The sequence below is a fragment of the Triplophysa rosa genome, linkage group LG21 (genome assembly GCF_024868665.1).
Source record: "Triplophysa rosa linkage group LG21, Trosa_1v2, whole genome shotgun sequence".
Taxonomy (NCBI): Eukaryota; Metazoa; Chordata; class Actinopteri; order Cypriniformes; family Nemacheilidae; genus Triplophysa; species Triplophysa rosa.
Genome location: NC_079910.1, coordinates 3,183,634 through 3,201,359, shown reverse-complemented (window position 1 = coordinate 3,201,359; position 17,726 = coordinate 3,183,634). Strand labels below are relative to the sequence as shown.

The 17,726-nt window shown below is 38.5% G+C and overlaps 1 protein-coding gene across 3 annotated transcripts in view; it reads right to left on the bottom strand.

Moving 5' to 3' along the window:
- Nucleotides 1-528: 528 nt before the first annotated feature.
- The window catches only part of nfatc2a (nuclear factor of activated T cells 2a), a 30,909-nt gene continuing 13,711 nt past the window's right edge, over nucleotides 529-17,726 (bottom strand). For 2 of the 3 annotated variants that reach the window (XM_057319867.1, XM_057319865.1), the window contains exons 7-10: nucleotides 12,874-12,929; nucleotides 12,657-12,789; nucleotides 11,717-12,436; nucleotides 529-2,500 (exon numbers count right to left, since the gene is read on the bottom strand). In XM_057319867.1, the coding sequence (XP_057175850.1) occupies nucleotides 2,445-2,500; nucleotides 11,717-12,436; nucleotides 12,657-12,789; nucleotides 12,874-12,929 (965 nt within the window). In that variant the 3' untranslated portion in view covers nucleotides 529-2,444. Of the gene's footprint in view, nucleotides 2,501-6,399; nucleotides 6,437-11,716; nucleotides 12,437-12,656; nucleotides 12,790-12,873; nucleotides 12,930-17,726 lie in introns of all 3 variants that reach the window. The other variant, XM_057319866.1, reaches the window with a different exon arrangement.

The following is a 17,726-nucleotide window of genomic DNA, read 5'->3' as shown; positions in this document are numbered from 1 at the left end:
TTGCTAAAGTCAGCAATGTGATACTCTGCACGCAAAATGCATTTGTAGAAGATTTATTAGATGTGTATGACTTTCATGACGCCGCGCTGCGCAGACCGGTCGGCGTATGAAGTACCGCGAGAGCAAACTGCTCTATGTGCTCTGATTGCTCTTGAGTATTGTGATGTCATACGCCCACCGCGTACTCCTGCTATCACTACGTACTGTTTTGTTTGGCTTTCTTAACCAGAAAAAAGTACATTCACAAATTAACATTAATCTTCTCATCTTGTTAACATTTTATAAGTCAAAAACCATTTTTTTGATTGTTTATTTATATACCCCGTCTTGTTCTTTAAATTTTTTGCTCCTGCATTATTATTATGTTTTTACTTTTTTATAATTTTTGTTTTGTATTGTAATTGTGCTTCGTCTGTTGTTATATTATTCTCAATACTAATTTTAAAAATGACTACGTACTGTGCAAATCACAGTTTGAGAACAACTGACATAAAACAAAGCAAACCACATGAAATCAATTTCTTTAAATCTTTCATTTTTATTGCTCATGTCCTCAACTTGCTTTGTTACTTTTTTGACAAACAACATAATCATGTCCAAATTATGTTAGACGTGCTTAAGCCATAATAAAATAAAAACTCCATGATAAGCAAAGGACTTTAAAATATAATTGGTCTCTCTTTTGGTATTGACATAATCTTATATTAATATAAAAAAGTTAAATGCAATTTGTCTACAGGCAGATGCTTTGGCATTTCATATATTCCCAGAGCCTTGATAATAAGATATTAAAATGGCAAGAGAACAACTGATTCAGTTCATATAAATATTCTCCCCCAATTAAGACTAAATGATACTAAAAAAAATACAAACAATAGACACATACTATACACTTTTAAGGCAATCTATTTACAATAATGATAAAATGTTTACATTCTGTAAATAGTTGTTATGGCTACGCCCACTGTACATTGAAAGTGTACTCTATGGAAATGGCTCTATGGAAACATAAGCATCATTTTTACAATGTTCTTTAAAAGAATAAAGAGACAATTTCAATAATACTTACACATGAATTATTAATTTATGCCACTCTTAATAATTTAGCCAAAATCGTGAAGACATTAAAATATATTTAGCATTTTTAAGTGGGCAGGGTTCCGTTTGAAAATATTCCCAAAATCAAGCAACCATTAAAAAAACCACCATCTACACAAGCTGACACTTCTCATATTGGGTTGTTAATCTAATTGTTGGCAACGAAAGCAGAGCACAACACAGAATGTGTGCATGTACACAAATCCAAAGACATACAGAGGGTATCTACTGGATAAATACATAAACAGATGTTCATATTTTAAATCTTTACCATTTACACAAAAACACATACTGTATATGTGCATTATAAAAGCAAAGCTGTTGCGGTTATAAAAACATCAATGACACAGAACTGTAATACAGAGGACGGGAAATCTGCATCTCTTTTTATAATGAAACAGATGGAACTGATAAGGACAAGACTTTAGGTATGCAATATTGAAAGATAAAGACCATATAGTTCTAGTATGGCAAACAGACCTCAGAACCTAAATGTAGTGCAAGGCATTATGGGCTCTGACATGTCATTTCCTTTCATTTTTGGTAAGCTCTTAGTTTGGGTATAATTACAGTATTGTAGGTAAAGGCACAGAAGCCGACTGGTCAGTCTTTTCTATTTACAAAAAATAAAAAGTAACGTCTTTGGTTTTTCGTCATCAGCTGTTTTTGCTCTACAACTACACGATAAAAAAAATCTAAAAAAAAAACAAGAAGTGCATACATTGTCCCATTCAGTAATGGTGCATTTGGCAATATAAAATATGTATTCAATGAAAATTTGACCTTTGTGTTTCCCTCATCAGTTATTAACCTATTCTTATCAAATATTAGCAGTGAAACAGTGATCTATTCATCGTCCTTCCCTTCAAATGTTTATGCAAACTACATGTTTCCGGGCTTTTGACAGACAGTAATGGTTCAGATTTAGTCTTACAGAAGATGAGGTTATTGCCCCGAATACATTGATTTGAACGAGTTCATTCACGTGAGTCAAAAGGCTATGGAATAAAAATCCACAAGAGGGAAAAAATTTACTTCACCTGTCCAATTCCAACTGTTTATGAAGGCTCAAGAGCGCGAGTCTTTGACAACTCTGACATATGAGATCAACTTTGGACGAGTTTCGACATTCAAATAATAGCTGGGAAATTCAATAGCATTTTGCACATCATCACGGTTGTTTCTGCAATTGACTGAGATGGATGTCTGGTTTCATGTGGTCCATGAGCCAGTTTAGTCAGGAATCCAAAAGACCCTTAAGATGGACGGTGCTCAGAGAAGGACAGAGGGCGGTCACAATACAAATGCTTAAGAGGTCCTGCTCTCTTCCTGAGGTGGGTTTTCCTTTATGTCTGACCTCTGCCATGCACTCCTGTCAGATCCTTCCTTATGATCTCATTCACTAAAGAAAAACAAGAGAGCAGACAAGACATTTAGAAAAGCAGAAGATTTGTTTATGAACAACTAAAACTCAAGTGAAACTTAAATATACACATTGCTATTTTGCATATAATATACATTTTGCTATATGTTTATATGAGCATACAGATTTAAATGTCCTCTTATAAATAAAAACACTCTTAACTGTGAAAATACAAAACTTACAAAAAATTAATTTAATTAAATGAATTCCGCTTTTTACAATGGATATCATTTTAAAGCAGAAAACGCATGTCAAACAGTTTATATTTGTGAAATTTGACAGTTTTGTATGATGATCTGACATGACAAATGCATGTAAACGCACTAAAAAGTGAAATAAAATGTATCCTTAAAATATGAGTTTGATCTTTATATGCGTTACGTTTCAGTCAATTTTATATAAAACACCATCATCATCATCATCGCAATTCATATTATATTATATAATATTGTATATAAAATATGGTCATTCATATTTGAAAAGTATTATATTTTACATGCAATATTTCAATTATAATAACATACTATTTCCTATTTGTAAGGGGATAAAAAGAGCTGCTAAATGAATGTTCACTTTTAAAGATTTCAGATGTCATGGCACCAAGTATCCAATAGGGGGAACAGAAGCAGCTTTGCATTGGCAGAACAGATGCTCTGATATTAGACACATCACTTCCTGTTGTTTCATATACAGAGGGCATAAATGGAAACTTTTTCTGCCTCTTCAATCTAAGAATAGCTGCAGGATGCGTGGGGCTGTTAACACAATCACAACACCAAACTATCTCCAGCCACAACTCAGACATTCACAAAAGTCGGAGGTCATTCAAATCACTTGAATGTAGTCAGACACCTGTGATGCTGTGTTTTAAATTTAGCTTTGAGTGGTTTAAATGTTGATCAAAATGATGATTATTACTGATAGATCATATGGCAATGCCAAAAATGTTCATCAGATCCAAAGTTTGGTTTAGATGAACATCACAAATGACTATTGTTTTTTTTAAATAGCAACTGTTGTCATATTGAAGTACAGAATAAAAAAATAATATCATAGTACGTTTTGATTCTTGTCACAAACTAATGGCTACAAACCGATTTGCGAAATATAAATTGCGACTTCAAAAAGTTTTTCAACACTCGACCATCTCCTTTTGTCAGTCAAAATGATGGCTCCAATGATGGAGTCAATATTGCTGTGTTCGATACCGCAACAGTGTTTGCACTTTAAATGGAATCAAACTACAAATGTTAATGGTTCTTTATCCAGGTTAAGCTGGTATAGAAGAAACCATTCAATTGAAAACAAAAAGTAAAAATACTTGCATTTAAAATCATACATTAAATAACATGAATCATGAATCAAAATTCACTATGAAAAAATACACTCTTTTGACCAAAACAATGACCGATGAACGGTCAGTTTGATTTATACAGCTGGTGAACTGCACTCGAACCTTCTGCACGCTGCACTAACTGTGAATAACTCCACAGCAATATAACGCGGACAGACCTGACAGGCCACACACTTAACATCTCAACGTCACGCGTTTATCAGCGTAAGACACTTCGGCCTGAAAACACAGACCAGAACTACCAGACAGCACACAATACGACAACACGAATAACAGACGCTGGATGTAGATGTTCTGAGAACTTGAAATAATAAGCCATGTTGCCACAGCCGCCGTGCAATGGTTTGGACTGAATTATTAATAGTCACATATTTTGTATAAAATGAATACATATTCACCCTTTAAAGGGCCCTAATGTGAGTAAAACCACACCTGCATCAGACTGCTAACTATGCAATGGTAAAATGGTAGAGTACATGATGCCAATAACCCCAAACGTTCATCAAACTCGTATAAGACGTATCAAATTCACAGGTCATGCAAAATGATGCATGCATAAGAAAACAGTGATACTAATAATGCGACAAAGAATAAGAAGTAAACTGATCCTGTTTGACAAACTGTGTTTGTTGTGGTAAGAGCTTTTGTTCGAAGGAGGAACTTCATGTTTAACCTATTTCCCTTTCTAGAAATTTGATTGTGTAAGAAGAGAAAGGGCACAGAAATGTCGTCGGGGGCGCGCGCCTGGCCTGATGTTAACTTCCGCTCTGTGTTCGGGTATAATATAACCATTGCTTTTATATTTAACTGAAATTAATTAATTAATAAAATTAATAATAATTGATCATAAAAAATAACTATTATATATTTATTTATATTAATTAAATTACATTAAGGCCCGGTTAGGGAGGGAGAGAGAGGGAGGGAGAGAGAGAGAGGGAGGGAGAACGAGAACGAGAGTGCGAGAGAGAGAGAGCGAGAGAGCAAAAGAGAGAGAGAGAGAGAGAGAGAGAGAGAGAGAGAGAGAGAGAGAGAGAGAGAGTAGACTCTCCCCTGGGGTGTTGTGCCAGACCAGGAGGCTTGGATCGTGGCCGTGAAACATGCCAAGCCCCGTCACTCCTCAAAACAGCAGGCAGACACAGTGAGCACAGATGAATCTGTCTCACTACTGCCTTATAAACAATTCCAGTTCAGCCGAAGAGGAAATTTATTTCCAAATCCTGGTCTAAGTCCTTGTAGTTGATTTGCTTTGCTGCTTTCTACTGTACCTGGTTTGCTTATCTTATGTAAGCAAACCCTCCCTCTGATTGGTCATAATTTCACCTCTAATTATTCATCAGGTATACTGTATAGGGGTTGTTTGCTGGTTCACCCTCTACTCACACTCTGATCTGAGCTTTAACAAGATGTACAAAACACACGACAATCAAATGGGGGGAAAAATCAATGTCCTCTTTCTAGGTGGCCACTCATCCGTTTGATTCCATGAGACCTAACATGCATCCTTGCCTGAAAACACTGCACCATAATTTGACCTATTAGTCCACACCATCTCTCTGTGTGTGTCTTTATTTGTGGGTTTGCTATGGAGCAAAACGGAATGTCTAATTAAAAGGAAAATGTAACCTTTCTTTAAGGAAGCTTGTTACAGGTAAAGCTCCCTTATTAAATCCACCAGTGGAAAAAACAGTGGAGCCACACCAGAGAGAGAGAGAGAGAGAGAGAGAGAGAGAGAGAGAGAGAGACATTAATATTTTAATTAATATTTTGTCTTTTTTAAGCTTATTTATATTATATTATATTATATTATATACTTTTTCTTGAATACAGCTCCATCAAATACTACTTTTCTGAATAACCAAGCGTATACAAACATTACATGCATAAGTACAGATGTACATACATGATGTGGTTAAAAAAAGCCTTGTGGATCTAAATCACACAACAGTAAGTATGAAAGCTCAATACAGATGGCATCTGTTCTTTCCTCTAATGAAGAACAGATGAGAGAGAAATCAACTGGCAGCAGCAGGATACAGAGGCGCTCTATCAGACAAGTAAAACACTGAATATGAGCCGCTCGTTTCTCTCTCGCCTAACAACACGTTTCATCTGAACAGCAGGGAAGCTGGATTTTACTACATGTAAACACAGTAAGAAACGCAAGTTTGCATTCTCTTAAGAAAACGTGGGTGGTGCAAGTCCTCATGCAAAACTCACTTCCACGATTATTATAATTTTGTGGGTGAACGCCAAGCTGGTTGCTATGGTGCTCTGGGTGTTTTTTAGTGTGATGTTTAGCGGTTGCTAGGGCGTTTCTAAGTGGTTGCTTACTGTAAGATTCTATCACCTTCTGTTAATTATATATAGCTCGGGTTTTACCTTTAATGGTGGTAAAAGTGGTAGTTTTAATCTGATTGCTTAGTAAATGTCTCAGCAGAACACACAAGTAGAACTAGTTATAAGTGCCACTTAAAACTAAACCTAAAAGGAACATTCACAATAAAAAAAATCATTTATTCACCTTCATGTGATTCAAAACCTGTCCAAGACTCTTTCTCCTGTGGAACACAAAAGAAGATATTTTGAGAAATGTGGTGGTTTCGTGTCCATACAATACAGGTCAACGGCGTTCAGTGTTGCTTGGTTACCAACATTCTTCAAAATATCTCCTTTTGTGTCCTGCAGAAGAAATAAAGTAATACAGCTTTGAAATGACAAGAGGGTGAGTGCAGGAATTTTCAGTTTTGGCTGAACTATTTATTTAAAAATCAAAAGATCATGTGACAACTATACATAGATAGCCGAGTATACAGGTACAGAGTGTCCATAGGAAAATTCATGAAGGGTTGGCACACGCAGACGGTTTTAAAGGAAGTGCACAGACCGGCCTGTACAAAAAGTAAGTGTCTGGCTGAAACAGCCTTGACCAATGGGAGAGCTTGTTTACAAACCATTCGCAGACACCAAGACAGCACAGTAGTCGACTCAGTCTGTACATCCCCCATGTGTGTGTTTGAGAGGGGGACTTATTTAAACGCTTCAAACTAATTCATGAATAAAGTTAACCCTTAAGGAAACTAACAAATACAATCGGGACTCGGTAGATTATACCTTCTCGTGTAGAAAGTGAACAGACATACACTGTACTATGTGGTGTACAGGTGTGTATGTGTGGTGTGTGTGTGTGTGTGTGGTGGCTGCTGGCTGGACTCGTGAGAACAATAAAGCTCCAGTGTACGAAACAGACAGGAAGAGTCTATGCCGCAGGTCTGACTGCTCTGCCCTCTGAAACCGAACAAAACTTCTTTAAAACTCTCGCGTTCTCAGAAACATGCTTGAAGAGTTCACTCAAAAACACCCTCTCGCCCTCATGTCATTTCAAACCTGTATGACTTTCTTCCTTCTTCAGAACACAACAGAAGATATTTTGAAAAGCGTTGGCAACCAAACAACATTGACCCCCCCCATTGACTTCCATTTCTTAAAATATCTTCTTTCGTGTTCCTCACACCAAAGAGTCATATATGCAGGCTTTGAACAACATGAAGGTGAATAAATGAAGACAGATTTTTAAGTCTGCACCTCAACAGATGTTGCGTATTTCAAACACAGCTTTCAAAGAACAAAGCTAAATCTTATCAGGACAGCATTTTCACAGCCAACGATCCAACGGTTTGGCACATACGCGGTCCAAAGCTGAATGCAAGTGATCTGAAACTAATGTGCGAGCTTACGTGCTCTATCTAAATTATTCCTGTTGCCTTCTCCAGCTGGAAGAACTTCAACTCCCGTTGCCTCGGGCTTCAGTTCCAGTCTGGGAAGTCAATCTAAGCTGAGCCAGTTCAGCAAAGGAAGATCGGCCAAATTACAGCCCTCACAACGTAAGACCAGTTTGGCTGTTTATCTCAAGAACAACACTTGAGTCAAAGTGGAGATGACCCACAACCAATGGTGTGCGGTTAAGAACCTGCACTACGATAAGACCGATTTACTGAAGACTCTTTTTTGAGTTTTACTTCTGATGGTCTAGACGGTATACAAGCTTGACCTATAGTTAAGCATGCAAGCCAGGTCTTAAATCCCGGTCTCGTCGAGCCTTTTGCCTACCTTTCTTGAGCAATGCAAAAACTGCATGTTCATAACGCGATGGATGGAGGTACAGTTTCTTTACAGAAAGCCGACCACAGAAACCCTGATACCCCTTCGAAAGCCACCATCGAAATTCTGAGCAAGATACACTGGTGCGTGACTCATCTTACAACTCGCCGAGTGTGAAGGACTCGAGAAGATCAAAGGATGAGATGTTGGTGGGTGGATCAGCACACCTTTACACCTCTGCAACGGGACTTTTTGCGGTCGTCATCTTTCCTGTTCGCAGTGACCTCGGCCCAACTGCTATTGAGTGGCGCAGAAATAATTTCTGCTTAATCTCTTAACTAACCACGGTATATGTACAGTAGTTATTGATCTCAATGGGACAAGAAGCGGTAAGAAAACGGCTTGAAAAAAACTGAAAAAAAATCACTACAGAATTAAGCAACAATGTTTTTTGAAAAGTAACAGTCAGAAGTTTGCTAACACTCTTACTCATTCTTTGTTTATATTTTTCCACCTTTCAGATTAATAGTAAACTCATCAGAACTGTGGAGTAGGACAATTGTAACTGTGCAAATTATTTTTTTATGAATAAATCAAAACTGGTGTATTTTAGCATCTTCAAAGTTGAGATCCTTTGACTAGAATTTGCATAATCGTTCTCTTGGCATTTTATGGTTCAGCTTCTTAAGGTCTCACCTTGGGAAGTTTTTTTTCAGTATTGAAGGACTTTCCATCTATTCAGGGAATCTATTTAGCTTTTTCTTCATTATTTATAAATAAAAATATTTAAAAAATTGTATAAATGGTTTCCTCCGACACACGTGCCTGGCCCGAAGTTAACTTCCCAGTCTGTGTTTGGTTATGATAAAACAATTTATTTTCCAACTAATTGATATGAATATTTTATTGTATATTAATTGTATTAAATTACAGTTATTGACTCAAGTTAGGTTTGGGCCACATAACGTTTGTTCATGTTGTTGCCGCTGAAACAGTCCATCAAATTTTGGTTTTCTAATGAAAGAAATTAATATGTTGGCACAGTTCTATTTTTGTCTACAAAAGAAATTTCAAACATTTAAGCATACACCTTGATGAAAAGATGTTTACTATCAATAAAATCATTTCAGTCAAGTGTTTCCAAACTTTTGACCGGTACTGTATAATGCAACAGATACACTGATATGCATTTAGTCTATATTTAAGCCAACCACGAGCTAAAACAACCCAGCATTTTTAAGGTAGTCTTCATACATCTTGGTATTTTTCTCACTTTAGGGGCCCTAATGAGGGAATACTCTATCCTTTTTATGAGCTTACAAGACCGGTGTTAAACTCTAATGGCCAGAAATTCTTGCATATGAAAAGCGTGGCAACTTGGATTCATTAGAGCTTCTAAACCAACACCTTGTTATTAAAAACATCAAAGCTGGCAAGGCTAAAGCATCTCATAGAAACACACTATTAACGTGGCCACGGTTATGGCGTTGCTGTTTACTCAGGGAAACCCTATTAGAGTATCCAGAAGAAATTCCATCTCTGGCTCCCCATCCCACCCGCTTCAGTTTTTCCATCCAACATGGCCCTTTCCCTTTCCTGCAGACTCCCACCCATCAGTATCTTGTTTGGATCACGCCGCCTTTCTGCAGCTCCGAATAGACTTCTGTGCTCCAGATTGGCAAGAGCGCGACCTGTGGAAAAAAGCGAGTTCCCCCCGCAGTATTGGGGGGCTCGGGGCCAAGGGGAAAGCCCTGGCCAAGTATAACAAACAAAACGGCTTTCCCCGGCTCTCCCAGGCGCTTTCTGACAATGGGTTGCCATGGCACTTGTTTTGCGAATCATAACAGTGTCAACATGTCCAAGAAATGTTGGAGCCGCTTCGTTTTCTTTTACTTTTTTATGCGCTGGGTTGAAAAAGCACCCGTTTCCTTGTCAGATAAAAGGTATACCCCCGTATATGGAGTAATGAAGACACTAGATAGAGAACGTGGCCCATTGAAAGTGACTGTGAAATCTTACGTCTTTGTTTGTCATTATTCTGCCAAACCGTGTCATTACAATTTGACTGTGTTTTCTGGACTCTAATTAAAAACACACGCACCATCATAGCAAATTCATTCCTGTTTTACTGTTCCTGTGCAATGGAAAGAAGCTACACAAAAGCCAAGCTTACAGAATCCCTCTTCAACTCATCCAGCTTTATATAATACACATCCTCTCTAGTGTCCCAGCATAGTCCCAAAAATGCTTTTACTATAGTGAAACTGATCAATTAAAGGGGTCATACGACACGGCTAAAATGAATATTATGGTTTGTTTTAGATGTAACGCAATGTGTATACACGATTTACGCGCAGATTTTTAACAAAGCTCATGGCTCTGAAAAGCGAGGTGTGCTATGATTGGCCAGTTAACCAGTGCATAGTGATTGGTCGAATACTGCAAGGAACCTGATGTTCCAAATATGGTCAATTGTACCGACAGGTACGCCCACCTTACTTGTGTGTACATTTGGTCTTAGTCAAATCAGACCACCAACTGATGTAGATTTGTGGGGGTGTGGTTACACGAGGCGTTTCAGGCAGGTCTGGGTGAGCATTCACTTTTAGATAGAATGCATCTTTTGTTCCGACACTTGAATTTTTGCGTGTCTAATACATGCATGGGCAACTTATAACACACCAAAGACACAGAAAAACCTGTATTCGCGCCATATGACCCCTTTAACGTCGATAACTACTTGTATTAACCATTTAAGATTACAAATCATCACCTTGGAATTATAAGGTTCTATCTGCATTCCGAGCAGTTCTGAGCTTCAAAGTTTTTGAATTCCATTCGACTACTGTACGTAGATAAAACCTTTTTTGTTTTCGTAAAGATTCCCAAAATCTACACGTACTGTATGTACGTAATGAAAAAATACCGCACACAGAAGATGTACACATAATGTAAATAAGTTGTCACAAAATAAGCATATGTGAATAACCCAATTTTCACAAAATTGTCAGATTAAACCTTACAATTCCAAGGCGAAGAAATATAATGGTTCAAACATAGTTGCTGTACTCAAACAATTGTAAATTTGTGATCACTTAGGTTTTACCGTAGCATAGCCAAGGTTACTATAGTGAACCTATAGTGAGTAATGGGGAAAAACTGTGAGAAAGACCTCTTCCTGCCATTGTCTGAATGCAGTCTTAATGTGATAAAGAAAATGACTCTGACAAACAGAATGTCTTCTACGCCATGTATTGTACATGAATATGCGTTGACAGATGCTTCTGTGGCTCAGTGTAGAATGATGTGCAAACTTTTACTTTATTCTGCACTCTATGCTAGAAACCTCTGATTCTTCTCATGTTCTGTTGAGATTTACTTTACTTCCTCGTTGTCGTTTCAGAAAAGCAACTCAATAAAAAAAATAAGTGTTTTGCATTGACCTCAGGTACCAAACTTCAGTTTCAAAGCATCTTCAGTTACATTTAATACTGAGGTCATCGCTTTACATGCGTGTAGTATTCAAGTCAGTGGACACCAGAAACATTATAATTAAGTGAAAAACACATTTTAAGTTTCTCATTATTTAAAGAGGGGTCGTATAGACTCCAAACAGGACATGATGTTTAAGACTTTGCATAAAACATCTGCTCAATGCATGAACATGATAAAGTATATACACAAGCGAAAAAAACACAGTTATGTATAGACTGGTTTGCTAAAGAAGCACATTTTCTTACCGTCATCAAGATACGCCTGATCCAGGTTCTCCTGCTTCACCGTGACTCTTCCAGGAGCGCTGCTTCCCTGCTCTTCCGCGGAGGAACATCTCTGAGACTCCACCTGGACGGGAGGCGATCTGTCTTTGGCCACCCTCGGCACAAACGGCTGTTGCTGAATGACTGTTGGGTAATTCTGAGACTGCTGAGGTGCCTGCGCCGGGGCAGGGGAGCGGCTGGTTCCGACAGCTTGGTTATAGCCCTCGCAATAAATGATGTGCTGATGTTCTGGAGGCGGTGGTGCGGGAGGATCTCCTCCTCTGAGCAGGTGGTGGTTGGTGGGAGAGAACTGGATGATGGAGGGATGCTGGTTGGTTGGATGTGGGCCACCCAGGTGGGAGGACTGGGCCGGGGAGCCTGTGTGCACCAGAACTGAGCGATGAGAGTCGGGCATCATAGAGGCTCCCGTCTGGGAGTATACAACAGAGGGACTGCTCGCCACGGCCTTCGCAGGACGGGGGTAGATGACCGGGTTTTGCTGCTGGAAACGGTGGTCCGGAGGAGAGACGCCCAGGCGAACCTGCTGGCAGGGGATGAGGGCGGGCACCAGGCCGCTGTCAGGGGCGATGATCCCGCGCGGGTTATAGTACGACTGGGGAGACACCCCCATCATTTGTGACATGGAGTATCTCACCTGCCTGGAATCGTAGTCATCCACCGGCTCGGTCTTAATAGACGGAACTGTGAAAAGAAAAATGAGGAAATGACTGAAGGGAAATTCAAAGTGTGGACATCTGTTTAGATTTTAAAGGTGGCACATATAATGGAAAAGCAAGATTTTTTTGTGATCTTTTGAAATAAAAGCCTTGCAGATGCAACAATTTCTAAAAAACAAAGCGCTTTAACATATGACTATGTTTAAGTAGCCACGGGAGTCTTAAAGGTAAAGTGGCAAAAATACCTGGAAGAGGCGTGTAGGTGAAATGCTGAGGTTGACTGCGCTTCCGCTTTCCATTTATTACGTAGAAGTTCACTTTAGAGGGATGGCAAATGGACGGGTCTCTGTAAGGAGGCACCTCGATGAACATCATGCTCTGTGAACAAAATACATTTTTATTGGCTGCTTTTATAAACAAACAGGAAGTAGACTGAATATAGTGTTTCACATGAAGACTTACTGCCTGACTTTTATCTTTGTCCACTGTGGCTTCCAATTCCCAAATTTGCTGTCCATCTGCAAAGACAAAGATGAAATATTTGTATAACTTAGGTGATTCATATTTTTACATTAATGCATTTGGCAGACGCTTTTATCCAAAGTGATTTATAGTACATTCTTTTTAATTTAATTTAAAAAATAAATATATTTTGGATCGAACACATAGCCTTTACATTGATGACACCATGCTCTGCCAGTTACGGTTATTGAGTGGCTCAGAGATGACGTATTTTTGTAGGCTAATCCGGAAGCAAGTGCCGCGCTGGTTCCCTCGACCGAAAGCCTATGCATTTTTCACTCCATTAGACTTTTGAAAGATTGCAACTGTGACTAACAAATGTTGATGATGTTTACACGTTTTGTCTATCAACATAATCTTTACAGATTAACACAATATTTGCTATTTTTGAAGCCTAAATTCAATCGGCAGAAGTAAAAAGCTAATATGATGCTATAAACAGACTACACTATGGTCGCTCAATATCAACGTCACCACCACCAAGCCTCCGACAACTTTCGGAAAACGTTTTTAAAAATGTGTTCCCTGGTAAGTAATTACTCCGTGAATGAATCCCCAACAATGATTTGACACATTTCTGCCCGTGTTGCATTATTTGTGAGATTTAAATGCGCAATGTCGTCTAACGTCCCTGCCAATGGAAGTAGTCGCTTTTAAGGCTAAAATACACTACAAGACTTTTGCTCAGATTTTGCTTAGTCTGGACTTGTTGCAGAAAGTCTGTGCCAGTCTGCAGATTTGATCAGTTAGTGTGTTTCTATATGAAACTTTCAAAAAGTCTGCTAGTGCACGATGTCTAGTTAAAAAAAATCTGTTCAGATTTTAAAAGTCTTGTAGTGTATTCCAGCCATTAGCAATTTGTTAGCAACCGCCGTTTTAAAGACACAATAAAGGTTTTAAAAAAATCACAAGCGGGTTATAACTGGTGTGTTTTATGTCATAGATTAAAACATGAAAAACTTTAGAGGTTTTGTTAGCTACAGCAGTAGTTCTCAAACTGGGGGCCGTGGCCCCGAGATGTATCCAGGGGGCCACAGATTTTGTGGCATTTTATGAAATATAGAAATTGATCATAGATTTTATGCAATCAACATCAGAAAAATAAGACCACCAGACAAAAGAATTGCTGTTTCAACATTGTATAACCGAATATGTTTTCGTTTAAATAAAAATGTTAAATTTAAGATTATAAGTCTTTATTTGGGGGGCCGCAAAGCGATGCACTCTACGCAAAGGGGGCCTTACAACGAAAAAGTTTGAGAACCAGTGAGCTACAGAACTTATTTAAGGCGATTTACCAAAAACCCATTAAAAACCCCCATAGACTTTGGGGCGATGGAACCGGAAGTCTTAAAATGCTAACTCGCTTCCGGGGTTTGCATGCAAAAATGTGTCATCTCTGAGCCTCTCCATTTAATGCACTCCATTAGTTTACTTAAAGGGACAGTTCATCCAAAAATGAAAAGTCTGTCATCATTTACTCACCCTCAGATTGTTTCAAACCTGTATACATTTTTTTGTTCTGCTAAACGCAAAGGAAGATTTTTGGAAGAATTTCAGGAACCAAACAGATCTCATCCCCCATTTACTCCCATAGTTTTTTGGGGGATGAGATCTGTTTGGTTACTGACATTCTTTCAAATATCTTCCTTTGTGTTCAGCAGAACTAAGAAATCTACACAGGTGTGGTCGTGTGGAACAATCTGAGGGTGAGTAAATGACAGAATTTTCATTTTCAGGTGAACTATCCCTTTAACTTCATGTTACAGCAGTTTAATTTGTTCTCATCTTGCTTAAGAAAATGTAAAGAATTTATCGAAGTATTAATTATATAAAAAAAATATGATCACCAAAAAATGAAAAATCTTTAATCATTTATTCATCCTCATGTCATTTTAAACCTGCTTGACTTTCTTCTGCAGAACACACAAAAAGATATTTAAAAAAATGTTGGTAACTAAATAACACTGACCCCCATTGTATGGACATAAAACCATCGACACATTTCTCAAAATACCTTCTTTTGTGTCCTTCATGCAATCACAAGGTGATAAATAAATGGTAGAATTTTTATTTTTGTGTGAACTATCCCTTTAAAGAACTGCCTCCAGTTTCATACATCACAGCTCTCTTATTTAAACTGGTACATTCTTTATGCTCGAGTCTTTTGCACATAGTCATACGTCAAAGCAGTTTGGGGAAATACAGGTTTGGCCAACAGGCTGTTGTTCCCCATGATTCTAATGTTGCGACCTTCTAGCTGGCACACGGCTTCTTCCCTGTTCACGATGACTCAACTCTGCAGCTTTGTTATGACAGGTAAAAGTGGGCGATAATGTCTGAGTTCATCCCTCACTGCCATAGGTCAAAGGGGTACTTACATAATCTCTCGCCTACTGACTGGTTCCCATACAATAGAGACTGCACGTGGTACGAGGTGATTGCATCTCTAACCACGCCCACGTCCACAAACAGGACAGTCAAAGCACACTATATGCCCATCCATTGATAAAGACAAGACTTGATAAAAGTGCACGCAAGACAAAGCTCACGAATGTATGCAAATGTTTTGTCTGGACAACAGTGAGATGAAACGGAGAGCATATGGAGCCTTTTGCTAAGGTCGGATGGTTCTCTTGAGAAAAAAGAAAGAGCAACCCGTGTCTAATCTTGAGCTATTACACTCAAACTGTGCTCAGATTTGCCAAGTTTGCAATCAAAAATGGGCAAGATTTAATGAATATCTGCTTCATTATTAAAGGAGTAGTTCACCTTCAAAATGAAAATTCTGTCATTATTTACGTACTCGCCCTCTTGTCATTTCAAACCTTTATGACGGTCTTTCTTCCACAGAACACAAAAGAAGATATTTTGAAGAATGTTGTTAACAGCCCCCCATTCACTCGGCTGTGCTCTTCTGTTACCAACATTTTTCAAAATATCTTCTTTTGTGTTCTGCGGAAGAAAGAAAGTCATACAGGAGGGCATTTTCATTTTGAAGGTGAACTACCCCTTTAAAACATGAATTAGTTTTACTACAAGATCATCCATGCAAGCATACACAACAAAAATCAAAGCTCTAAGTAAACAACACAAAAATAATCTTCAAGCTGAACGTAACATTCCCACTGAATTAGTCATGAAACAAGGAACGATTTAGCATCCTATCTGGGCAGCGTGTGGGAAACCCCTCATCAGGCTGAAAACCAGAGCCATGTGGCTGAAATGAGTCAGCAACAGAGAGGGGGATTCCACACGCGCTGCCAGGCCAGCGTCTTAAACCTGTTTTATGATCAAACTCCTCCGTTTCACCCGCGACAGGTGACGAGAGCTTCTTCCTTGGCCGTTCTGTTCGTTTCCAGTTTGTTCCGAAGCTCCATCTAAATCCCACGGGTTTTGACCTTTTCAGAAAATTAGGAATCGAGGATTTGAGAGTAGAAAAGAGTCAGTTAGAGCCAACGAAACTCCGGCCAAAGACAGCCGTCTCCTATTTCTGAGAGATTTCGCAGCTAAACTGCGCCAGAACACCCTTTCAATGAAAGAAACACTACAAAACAAATACAACATCCCTTCTGTTCCTCATTTTGTACATTTAGAGCAGAATTGCAGAAGAAAAACAAGTCATTTAAAATTTCACATTTGTATGCATTTGGTAGATGCTTTCATCTAAAGCGACTTATAATGCATGCATTAAAGTCAAGGTATACATGTTTTTAAGTTTAAACTAAAGTTTAGTTTAATTGTTTAACTGCTAGTTTTTTTTTTTGCAATTTGAAAATTAAATTGAAACGCATTGCATAATCAATGGTATTTCAGTTGCATTTTCAATGCATTGAATTTTAATTGCAATAAAACACACGGCATTTTTTTGTTCATTATTATTTAAGTTAAACACATTGATTACCAAAGTATCAAAGAAAAGATGCTATATCTTTTCTCATAACTAACATCATTTAGTTTCCAGCATTATTTAGCATCCTTTAGGTGTCCACATACTTCCTAATGCATAAAGAAACGCAACTGTAACTGTGTAAGTGATGGGCAGAAATGAAGAGTTATCAAACCCCGACATCAAAATAAGAAAAAAATGAGTCAGAGCTAAACCGAGAGACTAAACACCACGACTGGGACATGCAACCTGGCAAGCACATAAAGCACCTCGTAGATCAATAAACAGAGCCAGGCATTTCAGCAAAACAAACAAAATCCAGACACCACATCACGTACAACAATAAAACAGACAGAACAGAGAAACAAAACAAAACGTGGAGTAAACCAATGATCAAATAAAAACAAAGTTATAAAACATTTGCAACAAGGACTTTGATAGTCGAAGCACCACTTTCTAGTCACACAGCTGTGAGAGGATTTTATTTGCATGCAAAACTGCCAGTTGCCACCTGTCCGCATCAGAAGAGACTGTCAATAAGAGAGAGCCGTCACCGCACACACACAGTTCATCTGCCGCTCAGCACGCATGAAAGAACACAATGTGTGAGAGAGACATAACAATGACACCTGCGGGCAACAACACAACCATCCCGCCACACACATTCAGTCGACACGCTTCTCGTAAATCTGTCAGCGACGTGCAAAAACGATGCCTAGAACTTTCCAGTTTTTATGGAAGCCAACCCATGGAAGATCTGAAAGACTGCGGCAAAACTCATCGAACCATTTTGATTTCGAAAAGTGACTGAATTAACCATGAAAATGTACCTGTACGTAAAAAACGAAAACGTTCATGCGAACGCAAGTGAAATGGATTAGTAAAGTTCATAATTCAAATGAAA